General features: G+C 41.4%; 3 protein-coding genes across 15 annotated transcripts in view; 1 reads left to right on the top strand and 2 right to left on the bottom strand.

The window, feature by feature from the left end:
- The window catches only part of VPS13A (vacuolar protein sorting 13 homolog A), a 109,365-nt gene that overhangs the window by 25,450 nt on the left and 66,338 nt on the right, over positions 1-17,577 (top strand). For all 13 annotated transcript variants that reach the window (XR_014939758.1, XR_014939759.1, XR_014939760.1 and 10 more), the window contains 7 exons: positions 8,136-8,271; positions 8,991-9,085; positions 9,892-10,034; positions 12,496-12,697; positions 12,784-12,898; positions 16,175-16,311; positions 17,245-17,377. Coding sequence is in view for 10 of the 13 variants with exons in the window: in XM_032441137.2 (XP_032297028.2) it covers positions 8,136-8,271; positions 8,991-9,085; positions 9,892-10,034; positions 12,496-12,697; positions 12,784-12,898; positions 16,175-16,311; positions 17,245-17,377 (961 nt within the window). In the remaining 3 variants the exon portion in view is untranslated. The remainder of the gene's footprint in view (positions 1-8,135; positions 8,272-8,990; positions 9,086-9,891; positions 10,035-12,495; positions 12,698-12,783; positions 12,899-16,174; positions 16,312-17,244; positions 17,378-17,577) is intronic.
- LOC107310204 (syncytin-2-like) lies at positions 287-6,473 on the bottom strand. The gene is made up of 2 exons (XM_085529924.1): positions 6,303-6,473; positions 287-2,369 (listed from the first exon to the last, which is right to left on the bottom strand). The coding sequence occupies exons 1-2, from the start codon at positions 6,318-6,320 to the stop codon at positions 627-629; spliced, it is 1,761 nt and encodes a 586-aa protein (XP_085386050.1). The 5' UTR covers positions 6,321-6,473; the 3' UTR covers positions 287-626.
- Positions 3,732-5,960, bottom strand: LOC146753928 (uncharacterized). Its single transcript, XM_085529262.1, is given in 2 exon segments — positions 3,732-4,248; positions 4,251-5,960. Coding segments are annotated over 2 exon segments (2,097 nt in total). The 3' UTR covers positions 3,732-3,861.

The following is a 17,577-nucleotide window of genomic DNA, read 5'->3' as shown; positions in this document are numbered from 1 at the left end:
CTTAACAGGGAAAAAAACTTGTAGCTCTGTTAAAAGCTAAAAGAGCAACAGAAGAAAACACAGAAAAACAGCAACTCAAATTGCCCGCATTCTCCACCAAAATCTGTCACGGTTTGAACGAAAAATCCACCTGCGTCCGTGACAGGGGGCCGTGGGCCCCGGAGGGGCCCTAGGCCGAAAGGAAAAAAGTTAATTAGTGAAGGCTTTACGATCGTTAATGGCTTTACGATCTCTCGCCTCCAACTGAAGCAGTAGTTAGACCAATTACCAAGTGACACCAAGGTGGTAGCGTGGTAAAATGGCGATTTATTGAAGCACACACGACCTTATATAACCTACGTCCACTTCGTCTACGCCTACTGTGTTACACGTAGCAAGATTCTTCCAGAATATGGGGAAGGGCCTGTCACGTCACAGCCCGATAACATCCCCGTATTTCGCCTAATACAACATTTCCCCCTCCCCATGCTTAAAAGGCTTAACCCGTTACAATACGCAACAATATAAATCTATAAACTTATAGACCTATAAATGTGTGACCTTGTATATATGTGTGAAATCTACAAACTCTATAGACTTATAAAATGTATAAACTTCTCTTTAAATCTTAACACCTAAATCTCACTTTAAAGCCTATCTTGCATCTTATGATACTCTATTTGCGTATTAACCATTCTTTCAGCCATGCGTTGCAGGCAGCCTAGCAAGCATTGAAACACACACGGCACACAAGCCATAAATGCGAGGAATATGAGAAGCCCTATCAGCACTACCTTAAGCAATTGCTTGAACCATGGTGCAATACCACCAAACCAACTCTCCAACCAGTTACCAAAAGGATCATCTTGGATGCCAATCTTCTTGGTGTGATCTTTCAACCACTCCAACTTCTTGTGCAATGACTCACTATGATCACTCAAGTTAAAACAACACATCCCATCAAAGTCTTTACAACCATGACCCTGTGCGAGAAGCAAGAAATCAATTGCTGCTCTGTTTTGAAGCATAGCATGTCTAATACTGTCAGTGTCTTCAAGTAGCTCACTCAGCAGTGTAGAAGTCATGTTAGCTTGTTTCACGGACCAGCAAGCGAGTCTCTCTATCTCTTTTAGCGCCTGCGCTGCAGCTGCTCCTGGTGCAAAAATAGATGCAAAAATCCTTGCTGTTGGTCCCCAAAGTTGAACTTTGTCACCACAGTCCGATGCCAGTGTATGAATGCTCCGTCTCTTCCGAGATTTTGTCATGTTTCTGGTCAGGCGCACCCAGTCGAGGGCTCGTGGGGACAAGATGGTTAACCGTCCCAAATAACAAGGTCCTCCCACTGCATTTGATGGTATACCTTGCCATGCACGGTCACCACAAATCAAGAATATACCTGGTGGCAGTGCTTTCGCAGTGGAGTTGTTCCAGATGTATTTTTCTAGCCCCTGTTCTTTTGCCCTGGGTTCAAAACAGCAGCCTTTTGCATACTTGCTGCTGAGATTACAATTTATTCCCCGTTGAGAACCATCAGGCCTCGACATATTAATGACACCAGGGTTACTCACCCAATGTTCAGGCAGACAATAACTACTATTTTCCCTAGGTGTGGATATATTTGGAAGGAAGCCACAATATGACCCTTCCCAGGTAAATAGCTCTGTATTGTGTGGATAGACGGTAGTGAATGGATCTGATCTATTTTTCCGTGCATTCCAATAAGGACCTTGAGGTGTGAGAAGATCTAAAATATTTGAACGGCTCCTCTCGTGGTTAAATCTTGCAAAGCCAATACATCCAGGAGACCACCAATAGCCTCCCTCTTTATCCCATGTATCGTTAGGTACCCGTTGAGACCCCAATATCTGCAGCTCTTGGGGATCCCAAGGAAGAGTGACATTCAGTGTACAAACAACACATGCTATCCTTTTGCTGGCAAGGATTACAGTGTCATTCCCTAAATCTCTGCGTGTGATGTTAATAGCTGTTAGTGCACAGAATTCTCTGCATGGATCTTGTATGGGATTATATGATCTTACGTATCCCCGAAACTCAGAGGAGTTCCCCCATATAGGAATCCCAATTAAACATGTTTGAAATGGCGAGGTGGTTGATTGCAGGCTAAGACAGAAATCCGTCCTGCCTGTTTGTTTCGCCCAAGTAACCCACAGATTCCCAGGTTGTTGGATCAAGTGAACACCCCCCACCGGCGACCAACATAAAGACAAAAGACATAGCAGCATCAAAATGGTGTCTCTCGTTGGCAGCAGGGGTTGTTTCTCTGGGTCCTTTGGGTTCTTGAGTCTCAAGAATTTCTTCGGTATCCAGATGAAAGATCTTCTTCTGCGCTCCACCAGTTCAGGATTCCTTGGGCGGCCGATCAAGAGGTCCTGGAAGAGGATACTCAGCTCTTGTTATTTCCCTGACATTTTCTTTTTCGCCACCAACCTCTGGCTTAATTTTTCTCGATGGCACCCAACGTATGTCTCCTGTGCCTTTGCATTTTACTGCTGCGTACCCCCTTCCCCAGACTAGTATGGACCATCCCGACTCCCAGGACCCTGTGTCGCAATGATATCTGGAGGGGTTTTGCCAGTTCGAAAATTGGCAGTGAGTCTGAATAGCAAAACTTTCCGCTGAAGTCATAAACAGCCAATGACACCTCATCTGGCAGAGGTTGCACATTTCGAAAAGCTCCTGGTAAATAGATGACTTCCAAGTCCTTCCCGAAAGCTCTGATCGCAGTGAGGCGAGCCTTTCGCAGCAAATATGACAGCTGTTCTAGCCATGTGGTAAATGCTCTCACCGGCTGAGCAGAAAATAACCATGACAGTGGGCGTGGCCGAGAGTTCAAAGCATGCCCAATCACTGCAGCTGAACCATGCTGGCACCTAGTGACCGCAGCCTCCAACAGGCCATCAGGTTCCCACCTGGCAAGGGCATTGGTGGAGCAGGCTGACAGTATCTCCTGCCAGGCTGACTCCATCTCTGGATTCCAATGCCTCTCCTCTTGTGGGACTGATCCCTTCAGTTGATCATAGAAAGGTTTCATGAGGCGCGGAGGGATGCCAATGGCATTCCTCACCCATTGCAGTGCCCCCACCAACTTCTGCACATCCCATAAGTTTGTAATTTGAGGCTTAATCTCCAGCCCCTCTGGGATTACTGTGGAAGATCCAAATTTATAGCCCAGGAATTCAATCCCTGGTTCCCTCTGGATCTTTTCCTGAGAGATCACAAACCCTGCAGAGATGAGGGTGCGGACGATCTGCCCCTCCAACGTTTTCAACTGAGCATCATCAGGTGCAACAAGCAGCAAATCATCCATGTAATGGGCGATTTGGCATCCTGGCAGTGCCTTTCTCACTGGTTCTATGACTCTGCTCACCACAAGTTGACAGATCGTAGGTGAACAGACCATACCTTGCGGAAGAACCTTCCACTGGTACCTCTGAGCTGGCTCTCGATTATTTACAACCGGAACTGTGAATGCAAAGGCTTCCCTATCCTGTTTAGCCAATGGGATAGAGAAGAAACAATCCTTTAGATCAATGACCATCAGAGGCCATCCCTGTGGGACTGCTGACAACAAAGGTCCCCCTTGCTGGACAGGACCAAAGGGGATGATCTGTGAATTGACTGCTCGGAGATCGTGGAGCAGCCGAAACGATCCAGAGGCCTTCTGAATGACAAAGATGGGCGTGTTCCAATTGCTAAGCGATGACTCTATATGGCCTAGTGCAAGTTCTCTGGAAACAAGCTGTATGAGCGCTGCCAATTTTTTAGCAGGAATGGGCCACTGATCCACCCAAACGGGAGATGTATCCCGTTTCCAACGCAGCGGAATCGCATGCTGCAGCGCCAAGTGGTGGACAGTGGCCCTTAGGATAAATTTGTCAGCCGTAACCCAATGAGAAGAAAAAGATCTCTGCCTAGCAGAGATCCCCTGATCGGAGCTATATTGGGGGTGATGAAAACCGTTTTTTCTATTGAGCCATCTCGATTGATGATCGAAATTCCCACTTCCGCATCTGACACAGAGGTGGTCATTTCACCCCCCACCCCTATCAGGACCTTTGATGTTGCAACCTTTGGCCACTGGAATGGCCAATCGCGCTCTGCAATAACAGTAACATCTGCACCAGAGTCCAACAAAGCTGTAAGGTACACCGTCCTAGGACCTAGTGTAGGCACTCCAGGGTCCAACGTCATCATGACCCTCACCAATGGCCTATCACCTAGATCCATGGTCAGCGCCACCGTGTGGTCAACACGCTTGGCCCATTTTAATGAAGCGGGAAGGGGCCCTGGGCCGCTGGCACCCTCCCGTTCCAGTTTCCCTGCGGCGAAACCTCAAATTTTCGACAGTGACGCGCAACATGTCCAACCCCATTGCACAACTGACAACGTTTTCCTTGCGGCTTGCTCTGCCCAGCTTTCTTGGGGCATTGTGCTTTAAAATGACCATGCTGCCCACACTTGAAACACGGACCTTTTCCCTTCTCATCCCCGGTGCGAGCTGCCACCATCACTGCAGATTTAATCGCAGAGCTGACCGAAGCAGCCATCCCTTGCACCGAAGCAGCCATTCCCTGCACGGCAGTTGCCAAGCCATCGTTATTGGAGGGAGTATTTTTCTGATGATCCAGCACATATTTGATAATCTCCCCTGGGGTGTTCAAAGTTCCAGGAGCTGCCCTAATTATCTGCTGAACGTCCGGGAGTGACTTTTGCTTGAGACAGTCTATCACAACCAAAGGCTGGACTCCCCTCGGGAGGTCAGACCCTTCAATCAAGGCACGAATCAAGCGATTTGCAAAATCAGAAAATGACTCAGAAGGCTCCTGTTTGATGTCGGACCACGGGAGCACAGGCTCCGCAACTTTAGCCACTGTCCGCAGCGCCTGAAGGGCTGCCTTTGTAAGCGCAGCTAACTCCCCCGCTCTCAGCCCTCTTGCTTGACCCTCCGGGGATCCCACCATACCATCTGCTAGTCCCTGAAGGCGCAAGAGAGTAGTTCTTTCAACCCTAGCTCCACGGCCCTGACCTGTATGCGCATTAGCCGGATGATTGTTATCACGTGCTGCCTCAGCGACAACAGCCTGAAGCAATCTATTCCATTCATCATACCACAGCGTGTACTGCACGGGCTCAAGAATCACTCTCATGAGACTGACCACATCGTACGGCAGGAGACTTGAGGCCATGAGAGCCTCAATTGCTGACATAGTTACCGGAGAACGCAAGCCCTTGTTCTTAACTAACTCTGCAAGGCGAGTAATCGCCTTGGAATCCAGAGGGGTCCAAGCCGGACCGTCCTGTTTCACTATTATCGGGAGGGCAAAAGCTGTTGTTTCCGGGTCGGCTGTCTGGAGGTCCTCCCTTGTCTGGGCCCAATCAGTGAGAGTGGGTGGGCTCCACGGTACGGGTGCCGTGGGGCCACATCCCCCTTGGGCGGCACCTTGGGCGGCCCACGCAGGACCACATCCCCCCTGGGTGGCACCTTGGGCGGCACCTTGGGCGGCTTGACCAGCCCCTTGGGCGGGCCACATGAAATCATCACACCCACATTCACCTTCACTATCACATGGGTTGGCACGATCCCCCCCTTTCTGGGCATACGCACAGCAACAGGCGGGACCCGACAGCAAAGAAGTACCACCCATCCTTACACTTTTCCCCGGTGACACCACACCTCCCCCTTTCAGCTCTGTTGGGACCACACCTCCTCCTTTCAGCTCTGGTGGCACCACCATGCCTCCCCCCTTTCTCTCTCCCTTGTCCTTGTTCTTATCAGGTACAGTAGCAACATCGCATTCCTCGAGGGGCTTCCCTCCCCCTTCATCCCTGTAGGCGTCCAATGAAGGATACGAGGAGTCAGGATAGGGGGGCGGAGGCGGGGTGTCCTCCTGTTCAGGGCTGCCTTCTGGAATGTCCGTCTTAGGCGAAGGAACAGGTGTGTTCGGGGGAGCCGGCGCCATCTTGCCTTGCACTGAATCTGTAAGAGAGTCAAGACTCCCCCCCCGGCCTCCCCCCGTCTCCAAACCCAGAATTTCTCTAGCACGTTGGTTTGCTAGCTTCTCCTCCCGTGCTGCTTTCAGCGCCTCCAAGATAAGTCCCCATACTTTGAATTCTGATACTTTTCGAGTGGCCAGCGACCTTTGAGATAGTGCGGCCGTAATTCCATCCCATCTGCCAGGATTGTATAAATCAGACGGGTTTGTTAAAAGCCCTTCCTTTTCCAGCAGCGAAAGAACTGCTGTTACCTCCTTTTTGGAAGGAGCCTGTTTCCCACAGTGAAGTTTGCAAGCGTGAAGAATTACCTTGATAACGGCTTCCATGTCGCCCCGGCCGAACGTAGTTCTCCTGGCCGCTCCCTGGCGCTTCCCCGAAGGTTCCTGGGGGTCCCCGAGATTCCGAGATTCCGGGATTCCGAGCTCGCTCTCCCACCTGTCGAAGAGTGATGGCCACTCCTCTTCGACCCTGGGCTTCCACTACTCTGCGACGAGAGGATTCGCTACCGCAGTGGGATCCTGCTGCCGTTTAGCAGACAACTACCTTGCTCCAAAAGTCCCTAATCACGCCTAATCGTGACGAATCACGTCGGCGGTCACCATTTGAAGGCTTTACGATCGTTAATGGCTTTACGATCTCTCGCCTCCAACTGAAGCAGTAGTTAGACCAATTACCAAGTGACACCAAGGTGGTAGCGTGGTAAAATGGCGATTTATTGAAGCACACACGACCTTATATAACCTACGTCCACTTCGTCTACGCCTACTGTGTTACACGTAGCAAGATTCTTCCAGAATATGGGGAAGGGCCTGTCACGTCACAGCCCGATAACATCCCCGTATTTCGCCTAATACAACAAATTAGGAAAAGAAAACAGCGGCAACGATCTAAGGAGGCACACTTATTTACTAAATGCTGTATCGAAATACCGGATAACACAATATAATACAATATAATTGAAAATTGAAAATTGAGCTAACGAATCAAGCAAAATAGGAGAGAGAATGAGTCCCGTAACCGAGGCCTACTGTGAATCTAGGCGAACGGCTGAAGGCTCCCACACACTCCCCTGAACGCCAGATCTCGAAAAACGTCAGTCTAGTCTGCGACAGAGTTAATATAGAGTCCAGGTCCCGTGACCTATCGTGTTGCTCTCTGGGAGATGTAGTCTTCTTCTGTAAGTTGCAGATTCAGTAAAATTATTCATGCTTTATATGATGTTATGATGTGGAATACTGATAGCAAAATTACAAAATTATTAAACCATGACAATTTCTTTGCATCTTATGGAATGCATTTGGATAGTGTTGGAGAAGTATCTTGAAAGACAGAATATAATAGTTCAGTTGGAGGGAATTTTCAAAGATCATCTGGACCAATGTATAAGTAACTTTCTGGAGTAATTTTTAAGTACTGAATATCAGGCTACCATGATTCTAAGTTGTTTCCTACCTCTATTGATCTTTAGTTGACATTCTGCATCACTCGTCTGAATCAGTAGTACCAGTTCAGAAGCCTTTACGATTTTGTGGTGAGACCTGCCCTCCATTGGCATTAGTCTCCAAAGGAAAATTCTGATTTATTGTCAGTTTTTTTCCTGTCTCACTGACTGTGGGTATCATATTCACTAAAGTGTCTTTAAAGTCAAGGCTTTTTTTGCGTTTATGTCTTCTACAGTTGTATCAGTTATGAATGTACTTGGTTTGTGTGGTCTGCTACAAGTTTGAGAACTCTCCTGATGTTTGTGTTGCTTGATGTGCATTTGCTATCCCTTATGCCAAAATTTATGTGGACTGGATATAGGTTTCAATTTCTCTGAGAATCCAGTGTTGAAGTCATGATTGGCATCTCATGGTTGCTTAATAGCTGGCGTGTGTATTTTTAATGACTCTTTTAATTGCAGAGCAGTACATGAAGTTGTGGAGTTGTGGAGTGGTTCTTTGTTTTTTTTGTTTTTGTTTTTTTTTTTTGAGAAGGAAGTGAAGAATGAGAGCTAGCTAGAAAATCTACATAAAACAGTCTTTATTGTCTTAAAACTGGGTAACTTTTGCTTATTCTATTTATTGATAAAAGTAACTGGTTGTGATCCAAGTGAGAAGAAAGAACCATAAAGATAATTACCATATATTTGTTCATTTCAGGCAACTAAATCTGGACAAAAAATATACAAACCAGGAACAAAACAAGATGATGAAAATTCTGGTGGCTGGTTTAGTTGGATATGGGGCTGGTCACGTGAAGAAAAGGATGAACAGAAACAAGACGTAAAGGCTTCAGGTATGTTCATTTATTGGTGTTTTTTCTTATTATTGAGTCTTTAAAAATGGAATTTCAGATTATTATTTTTTTTTAATGTTTGGGCTATTAGATGTTCAGCATTCACATTTTCCCTTAGACTTTTTTTTTTTTTTTTTCCCCCTGATGTGATTGTTAGCTACATGTTTTAGGGGTATCTTACAGTTATTTCTGTAGGACTTATGAACTGTCCTTTATTTCTGCTTTCTTCTTTCCCAGTTTTAGCAGTTGTCTGCACAGTGTACTGTGTATAGGGATTTGAAGAAAGTGCTAGGAAAATAGTATCAGTTAATGGAATGTAAGCAATTTTATTTCCATTATTTTCATAATTTTTCTATTTCATGAAGTACTTTAGAGTATGGCTGACTAAAATATGATGGGAACTAGTAAATGTTCTAGAACGCAGAAATTATGCCAAAAAACCATATTTTCATTGTTAGCAAGCTGGGAAATAAAGTATTTCAGAATAAATGTATAACCTTATTTTAAAGCATAATGTAGATGATTTAAGAGTTTGCTTTGAGTCTAATTATTTTTTGCTTTTAATGCTTATTACTCACTAATGTATCTTAGAGTGGCTTAGGTTGCTAAGAACCTTAAGATCGTCTAGTTCCAATACTATGCCATGGGCTGGGTACCGCATAACAATATTTGCATGTTAAAGATACTTACACTGTGTTTAAACAATTACAATGCAACAGGTCTCGAAGGTCTTATGACAACTGAGGAGAAAGCTAAACTTTATGCAGCAATTGGATACAGTGAAACGGCTGTGGACCCAACACTTCCAAAATCAGTAAGTCACAAATTATTATGTTATAAAACAATTAGTAATTTTATACTACAAGTCAAAATCTAAAAGTGATAGAGAATTGCTTTTAAAATTATGTGTTTGTCTCTGCATTTGAATAATGTCATGCTACTTTTAAATTTTATTACTGTCTGTTACCTTTGCATAGAACATATGCATCTTTTCATATAATTTTAAAAGATTGAAGTGCTTACTTGGAATATTCTGGAAAAATTCTAAATGAAATGCTGTCTAATTTATGTAGAATTAACTCACATAAGTAGCATACTGTTCAAACTACAAAATATTTCATGTATCATCTTAATATATTCAGAAACTTCTAAGAAAGGTGGATTAACTGCTTCAATGGACTCAAACATCAGTGAGAGTAGGTGGAGTAGATGAGTAGATAATGTATGAGCTGATAGAAGAAACAGCATCTTTAAACTGTTTGAAGTAGTCTTATGCCATCTTCATGTTAGATACTTTGCACAATACAGTGGATTGCCTTTCTGCTCCATCAGAAGCCTCTTTTCTCAAAAAAATCAGACATCTGCAACGAAGTCATAGATTCGCAGACGGAGTCTACATTTATTCTACCCTTGCATCTTCATAGTTTGGGAATAACTTCTGTACTGCAGTAGTGCAGGCTGTTTAAAGCACAGGAAAAATAGTTTAGAATGTTATTTTGGATGTTCATCTCTTCATAAACTGTATTGCAATTTATATGCATATTTTCTTTTTTCTTTTTTTCTATTTTTTTCATTCACTGTTATAATTTATTGTTTTTTTTTTTTTTCCTGCTTATCTAGTATGAAGCCATGAAGTTTTCTGTAAATTTAAAAAGCATGTCAGCATCAATTCGAGAAAACAACCAAACTCCCGAACTGGTAAAGTTTTCTTTAAATGAACTAAGTACGGTATTTACTCAACGACCCGGTGCACAAGCAATAAGGTAAGCTTTCTCCATCAAGCTGGTTTTACTTCTTGTGCAGTGCTGAAGATGGCTAGTAGACATTTTAAGACTCTATAACTATTTTTAATTTCTCTTTTTCATTTTCAATTGTGCAGTTTGGGACCAGCATCATCCTGCAAACAGTGGACAAAGTGAATAGTTTTGGCTTCCAAAATTGACTTTTCTATCTTCAGAACTTGTGCTAACACAGATTTTCATCCTTCCAGTCTAATGTTGTTATATACAAGCAATTGTTGTTATATGGAAGCACTCCTATTACTTTTAATTTCTTTGATAAATGTCTCACTTGCTCCTTTTGAAATTTAATCTGAACAAAGTCAGAATTGCTTATGTGGAGGCATACTGCCTTACTAATATTATCTCCTATAAGGTCACCTATGTGGTGGCTGAATGGAAGGCAGTGGATGTATTCTTTCTGGATTTCACTTCAGCCTTTATTTATTGTCCCTTGCAGCATTCTTCTTGACAGGTTATCCAACTGTAAGATAAATGTTCATACTTAGCTGTGTGATGAAAGGCCTTCTGGTAGAACTAGTTGTAGTAAATGGGGCTACACCTGACTGGTCTATGGTAACCAGTAGTGTTCCTTAGTGCTCAATTCTAGGGTCAGTCTTGTTCAATGGTTTTGACAGTGATCAGAATGGACTGGAATGCATCCTCTGCAGGTCTGCTGATGATACTGATTTGAGAGGTGCTCTTGACTTCCTGGAGGAGTGAGAGGCCTTTCAGAAGGAGCTAGATAGCCTGGAACACTTGGCGATCAGCAATGGTATGAAGTTCAACTGAGGAAAGTGCCAAGTGATGTACCTGGGATGGAGTAATGCCACAGATGGAGTCTGGAAGATGAAAGTCTGAAGAAAAGCCTTTCAGAAAGGGGCCTGGAGATGCTAATGAAAGCAGGCTCAGCACTGAGATAGCAGTGTTCCCTAGTAGCTAGCAGTGTAAATTGCATTTTAGGATGAATTACACCCAGCATGGCCAACCAGTCAGAAAAGGTGATTCTCCTGCTACATTTATTGTTGGTGCATACACACCTTGAGTATTGCATGCTGGTCTCTGTAATACCGTCGTGTAAAAAGGATGTTAAGGTCCTCCAGAGGAGGGCAGAAAAGCTGGTGGAAGGTCTGGAATACATGTCTTACAAAGAGATGCTGGAGACAGTTGAATTGTTTAGTATAGGTAAAAGGAGGGTGAGAGGTGATTTCTTTACTCTCTACAATTTGTTATGGAGTCCAGATGGAAAAGGAGGTGCAGATTTCTGCTCCATGACAACAAAGTATAGAAAACAGCTCAAGGAGAAGTTCTGACTGGATGTTAGGAAACATTTATTTACTGTGACGGTGGTAAAGCACTAGAACAGGTTCCCTAGTGGAGCGGCTGGTGCCCCACGACTATCAGTGTTGAAGAGACATTTAGACAGTGTCTTCAGTAATATGCTTTAACTTTTGGTTATCCCTGAAATGGCCAGGCCATTGAAATTACCAAGTTGGACTTGGTAATCTTTGTATGTCTCTTCCAATTGGATTATTCTGTTTTAGCAGGCTGGAGAGTTCTTGGATTTTTAGTTCAATATATAGATTTGCAGAAGAAAACCATAACCTATTTTAAGTTTTCTTTTTTTCTATGCTCTCATTGTACAGAACAAAAGGCAGTGATAAATGAAATACTTCAGTTTCAGATATAGTGATTTAAAAACTCTAGGGAATGATAGCATTTCTGTTTTAAACTTTGTCCACTTTACTTTGGAGCATATTAATAAGGACCAACATAAAATACTAAGAAGCTTTTGAGTTTTATGAAATTTTAAAACCTTTTTCTTGCAGCTTTTGTGCTTGATCCATAAGAATGTTATTATCTTGAAAAAAAGGGAGAGAATATTAGAATTCTACAGGGAAACATTTTTCTTTGAGGGTTTGGAAAGTCATCTTCATCAAAGAGCTCTAAAAGAGGTGGACAGAGTGACTGGAGGAAAATAAAAAGCCAAATCTAAAAAGTACTTCTCCAGATGATCCATGAGCAATGAGGCCTTTAATCTTGTCTGTCATTTATTTCTTCACACAGAAACCCTCCCATCCTTCATCTATATCTGTTTCTTAAGTGTAAATGTGTGCCATCTAATTTTTAATTCTACTTGAATTTCCATTTGCATCTCTTCTCCCTGCCCTGACACTCCTCTTCATGAAACATATATGAGATATATTTTTGGTTCCCATTTCTTATTTACTTACAGATACTTAATAGGTACAAAAGATAGTGAAATGAGAAACAGATATCAGATAGGTTGTATCCTTGGACTAAACTATATCTGAGGTTAAAAGGTTAAAATAAGCTGGTTTATTGGTTGTTTTTGTTTGCTTTTGTTTTTTTCCTTTTGGCTCATTCATTCAGCTCTTATCTAATTGGACATACCTTTTTTCTTTTTTTTTTTTTTTTTTCCCAGATTTGAAACCAAAATAACTTCACTTGAAGTTACAGGCATGTCCCAAGAAAACTGTACGCCCTGTCTTCTGTCTTCTCGAACAGTCTATTCAGACAATAGTACTTCACTGTTAAGCATAATGTTTGAAACTAATCCTTTGGATGAGGGGGCAGATCAGAGACTTAGAATAGAATCACAGCCACTGGAAATAATATACGATGCAGTAAGTAATTACTTAAATAAGCTATGTATCTTGAAAAATCTTTCCTAATGGACAATTAATGTATTGTTGTTGTGTTATTTTAACAGAAAACAATAAACAGCTTAGTGGATTTCTTCAGGCCCCCAAAAGATGTACATTTAGAGCAATTGACATCTGCAACCCTGATGAAGCTAGAAGAGTTTCGTGAAAAAACATCAACAGGCAAGTACTGCATTCTGTTCTGATTTGATACTGACAAATGTTAGATTCATTAAGTGTAAATATGTATATCTTTCCATATGTAGGTGCTTTGACCCACATCATGGATTTCTAACGGTATACCTGAATAGGTAGAAATCTTTGATATCATTGCTGAGAATTTGCTCTAGGAATTAAACAATTTTATGTCTGTATCTTCTACAACTTTCATTGTAAAATATGCCCCACTTCCTGAGGTCATATTTAATATTTATATCACTGAAAACCATGAAGAGTTTGAAAAAATACTGTAACTTCTACCTTTTCTGTTTTCCCCATCTGAGTCTATAAAGACCCTTAATTTATTTCGTACTATACATATTTCATAAAAGCCAATATTGCGGTACTCGTCCTCTAGAGAAAAGTGGAAATACTTTTCAGAGGTTTTGCTTTTCCACACATTTTCTTCATTCCTAGATGAATGTTGATTTTGATCAGGATTGATTCAAATAAAGACAAATAAACTAAATTAATCTGTCTTTTAATTACTCAGCATTAAAAGCCTTCCTGTAGTTTCAGTTTCATCTTCACTTCTGATTTTTGAAGGTCTTATTCACAGTTCTTATCCCCATATTGAAATATGCTTCTGAATATGTGGAATAAACTTGTTTGAATAGAGGCATCTTAAGCTCTTTAGATCAGAGGCATGTACAGCTCAATGTTCGTGTATTTGTGTGGTTGGGAGAGGATGCATAGGGATGTTTTTACATAAAAATTCATTTTAAAGGAAAAATGGATGAATTTTGCATCTTTAAAATATGTAATGTATTCATATTTAAATCGTACCATTTTAAGATACAAATAATGCGTAACAATAAACTAGGGAAACAGGCTGCCCGTGGCCTGGACAAGTATACCCTTCTTTGGGTAAGGAACTGGCTAGAGGGCCGTGCCCAGCGGGTAGTGGTCAACATAGCTAAGTCCAGCTGGTGATCTGTTACAAGTGGTGCCCCCAGGGGGTTGGTACTGGGGGCCATCTTTTTAATATTTTTAATGATGACCTAGATGAAGGGATTGAGTGTTCCCTCACTAAGTTTGCAGATGACACCAAGTTGGGAGGTGGTGTCAATCTGCCTGAGGGTAGGGAGGCTCTTCAGAGGGATCCAGATAAACTGGATCACTGGGCTGAGGTTAATGGGATAAGGTTCAACAAGGCCATATGCTGGGTCATGCGCTTTGGCCAGAATAACCCCATGCAGCACTATAGGCTTGGAGCTGAGTGGCTGAATGACTGTGAAGAGGAAAGGAACCCGGGGATGTTGGTTGATGCTTGGCTGAACATGAGCCAACAGTGTGCCCAGGTGGCCAAGAAGACCAATGGCATCCTAGCCTGTGTTAGAAATAGTGTGGCCAGCAGGAGCAGGGAGGTAATCATCCCCCTGTACTCAGCACTGGTGAAACTGCATCTTGAGTATTGTGTTCAGTTTTGGGCTTCTCACTACAAGAAAGACATGGAGGCCCTGGAATGTGTCCAGAGAAGGGCAATGAAACTGGTGAGGGGTCTGGAGCACAAGTCTTATGAGGAGTGGCTGAGGAATTGTTTAGTTTGGAGAAGAGGAGGCTCAGGAGAGACTTTACAACTTTACATCTTCCTGAAAGGTGGTTGCGATGAGGAGGGACTTGGCCTCTTCTTCCAGGCAACAAACAGGACCTGAGGAAATGGCTGCAAGATGTACTAGAGGAGGTTTAGATTAGACATAAGGAAAAACTTTTTTTCTCAGATAGTGGTCAGGCACTAGAATGGATGCCCAGGAAGGTGGTGGAGTTGCCATCCCTGGCAGCGTTCAAGAGGCGTCTGGATGAGGAGCTACGAGATACGGTTTAGTGACTTTTGGTAGCAATGGTAATGCGAGGGTGGTAGGAGTAGATGACCTTGTAGGTCCTTTTCAACCTTGTGATTCTATGATTCTATGATAAAGAAATTGTAAAAAACTCAAGCACAGTGTATATAACAGGAGTCATTTTTATCAATCTAGAGTCAGGAATGACATTGAGCATCAGTTCTATCTCTATTCATTATTTCTTTTTTGACTGAATATTGTGTGAGAGCAGTTGTTAATTGGCCAACTTATGGTTGGGTTTGTCTTTCTTAAGAGAAACTTCTGCAGTAGTACTGAAAATACTGACGTTGTAGGCCATTTCTGAGATTATTTTGGTAGAAATTTGCTTAGATGCAATATGCTTGGCTAATTATTACCACTTAACTCTCTGATTCTGCTATGCTTCTGTTATAATAAGCATGGCCTAACTTCAGAGATGTATCCCTATCAAAGACTCTTCACAAGGGTATTCCATTGCTTATAGAAGTCCAAAAGCATGTTCCACTCAAAAATGAAAAGCTTAATGAAATTTCTAATAACATACTGCATGTAGATTGTAAAATCTTGATTGAGATTCAGAAAACTGCAGTGGTAAGAAGATTAATCTGCAGAATACTGCTCTGTAAGAGACTCTTCTCATCTCACAGGTAGATCATTGATTGCTCTAAAGATGAGAAAACAGAATTTTATCGCAGGTATTCTGATAGCTGTATCATTTTTGAACAGAATTTTTGCAAGAGCTTTTTTTTGCTGTTCTTCAGGTTGTGGATATGCTTGTCAGCAGAATCAGTGTAGTAGTAATAATGCTGAAAGTTTGGCCAGTTTAATACTCTTAATAAGACCTTCTGGAACAATTCAATTTTTGAATCTACAGAGGACAGTGGGTTATCTCAGCAACTGTTGAGTTGCAGTATGCTTTCCAGCTCGTTTCATCTATGCTAAGTATGAAGTTTCATCAGAATTGCATATATCATGTTGCTGCTTCCGCTTGTGTATTAGCGTTTTTTACACGTGGTGCATCCTTGAAAGCTGCTGATAATTGTTGGCCCTGAAAAAAAATTAAAGAGCTTCAATATCTGTAATCAAACTTATCAATTAGATAGCTGTAGCAGTATGGCAGATACAGGGGAACTAAAAATGTTTCTTCATGCAGAAAGAAGTGGTTTGCTGAAAGGGATGAATAACTGTTTGTGTAGATAGTACGGGTAGGTAGAATAGACTTGGCTGGCACATCGTAGATTTACTCTAGTTCAGTAATCACAGCTTCAGGTGCCAGTGATCTTACTGGGAAAAAAAGAGAGTTGTATAGTTTTCCCAGCTCAGTTGAAGTTAGGCTTGAATTTCTTTTATAACTTCTTCTATTTCCATTGCTTTGGGTTCAATTAATCTGCTTGTATTCACCAACTGTATTATTTTTTAGGTTTGTTGTATGTTATTGAGACACAGAAAGTTCTTGATCTCAAAATTAACCTTATGGCTTCATACGTCATTGTTCCACAAAAGGGATTCTATGACTGTACTTCTAATCTACTTCTGTTGGATCTTGGTAGTCTTAAGGTATGTATTTAGCTAACAAAGTAAGTTACCAAAGATGTTTGATTTTTCTGTGACTTCAGTTTATTGAATTTGTATTTTATTGTGCTGGCTGAGTAAATGTTCCTCTTTCAGTTATATATTTGATATTAATTTAAAACTGCTTTCTAGTCCAGACAAATTATTGAACTCCTTGGAATAGATTCTTTCAATTCACAACAACTACTAAAAAGCTTCTGGGCTGCCTGCTTTTAGTGGCCCTACTTGAACTGAATGGTTGGATTATATCACCTACAGGAGTCCTTTCCATCCTCAGCAATTCTGTGAAAATACTACTCCCATTGAAATTAAACTACATTTGAACTACTATGTAGTAAAAGTCTAGTATTTTTTTAATCTTATATTATGAAGTAGTTAGCATTTTATTTGCATGGTTAAATGTTTTATTATTAATATAAGCAACACTTCTGTTACCAATTTTCTTTTTATAGTCAAATTTTCCTTTTAAAATAAGTGTAAACATACTGGCAAGTTCTAAACTAACTTGATTGAAATTGGAGATGAAATATATTTGAGATGCTTTATTTAAGATAAATATGCAAGAGAAGGTAATTAAAACGATAATTGAGTGCATTAAAATCATGAAAGACACAGCTCCTATATATTATTTTCATTCTTCTTACTCACTGGTTGAATAGTGTTCTTCTAGGACAAAATTCTTTTGCAGGTAACACAGGTAATTTTATTTGTTAAGTATATGGTAAGTATGACTCTGCTACTCAATATTTATTTACATTGCTTTATGCCTTTTTTTTTTCCCCCCTGTGATATTTTTAAGACTTTGTGCTCATATAATAAGAATTTAAATTTAATATTTTATTGTGGTAGGATCAAGTATTTCTAGAACTAGTGCTTTGAATATTTTGATAATTTCTTCTTTCTGTGGCAATTTTTAAGATGAAAAGCAAAAGTCGTTCTGATATATCAGGACTTAAGGTGGGGCAAAGCACTATAGAAGATATAATGTCAAGAGCTTATGACAGTTTTGATATCCAACTCACCAGTATACAACTACTCTACAGCAAACATGGTAAGTATTCATAAAGGTGAATCTTCCTTTATTGTAGTTGGTGTGCCGTTTTGTATTTTTAACTAAAACAATGAAAAATCTTTGGGATGTTCTTCTTTTGAACTTTAAACTTTCAAACTCATGTCATGATTTCAGTCTAACTTTCACTAAAGTAATTAACTTATACTAACCCCCCTATTTTAAAATAAATACTCCAAGAT

The sequence above is a fragment of the Coturnix japonica genome, chromosome Z (assembly GCF_054131305.1).
Source record: "Coturnix japonica strain WE chromosome Z, WE-NBRP24, whole genome shotgun sequence".
In the NCBI taxonomy this organism is placed as follows: domain Eukaryota; kingdom Metazoa; phylum Chordata; class Aves; order Galliformes; family Phasianidae; genus Coturnix; species Coturnix japonica.
The sequence above is the reverse complement of the archived record's forward strand: the minus strand, read 5'-3'. Positions and strand labels throughout refer to the sequence as shown.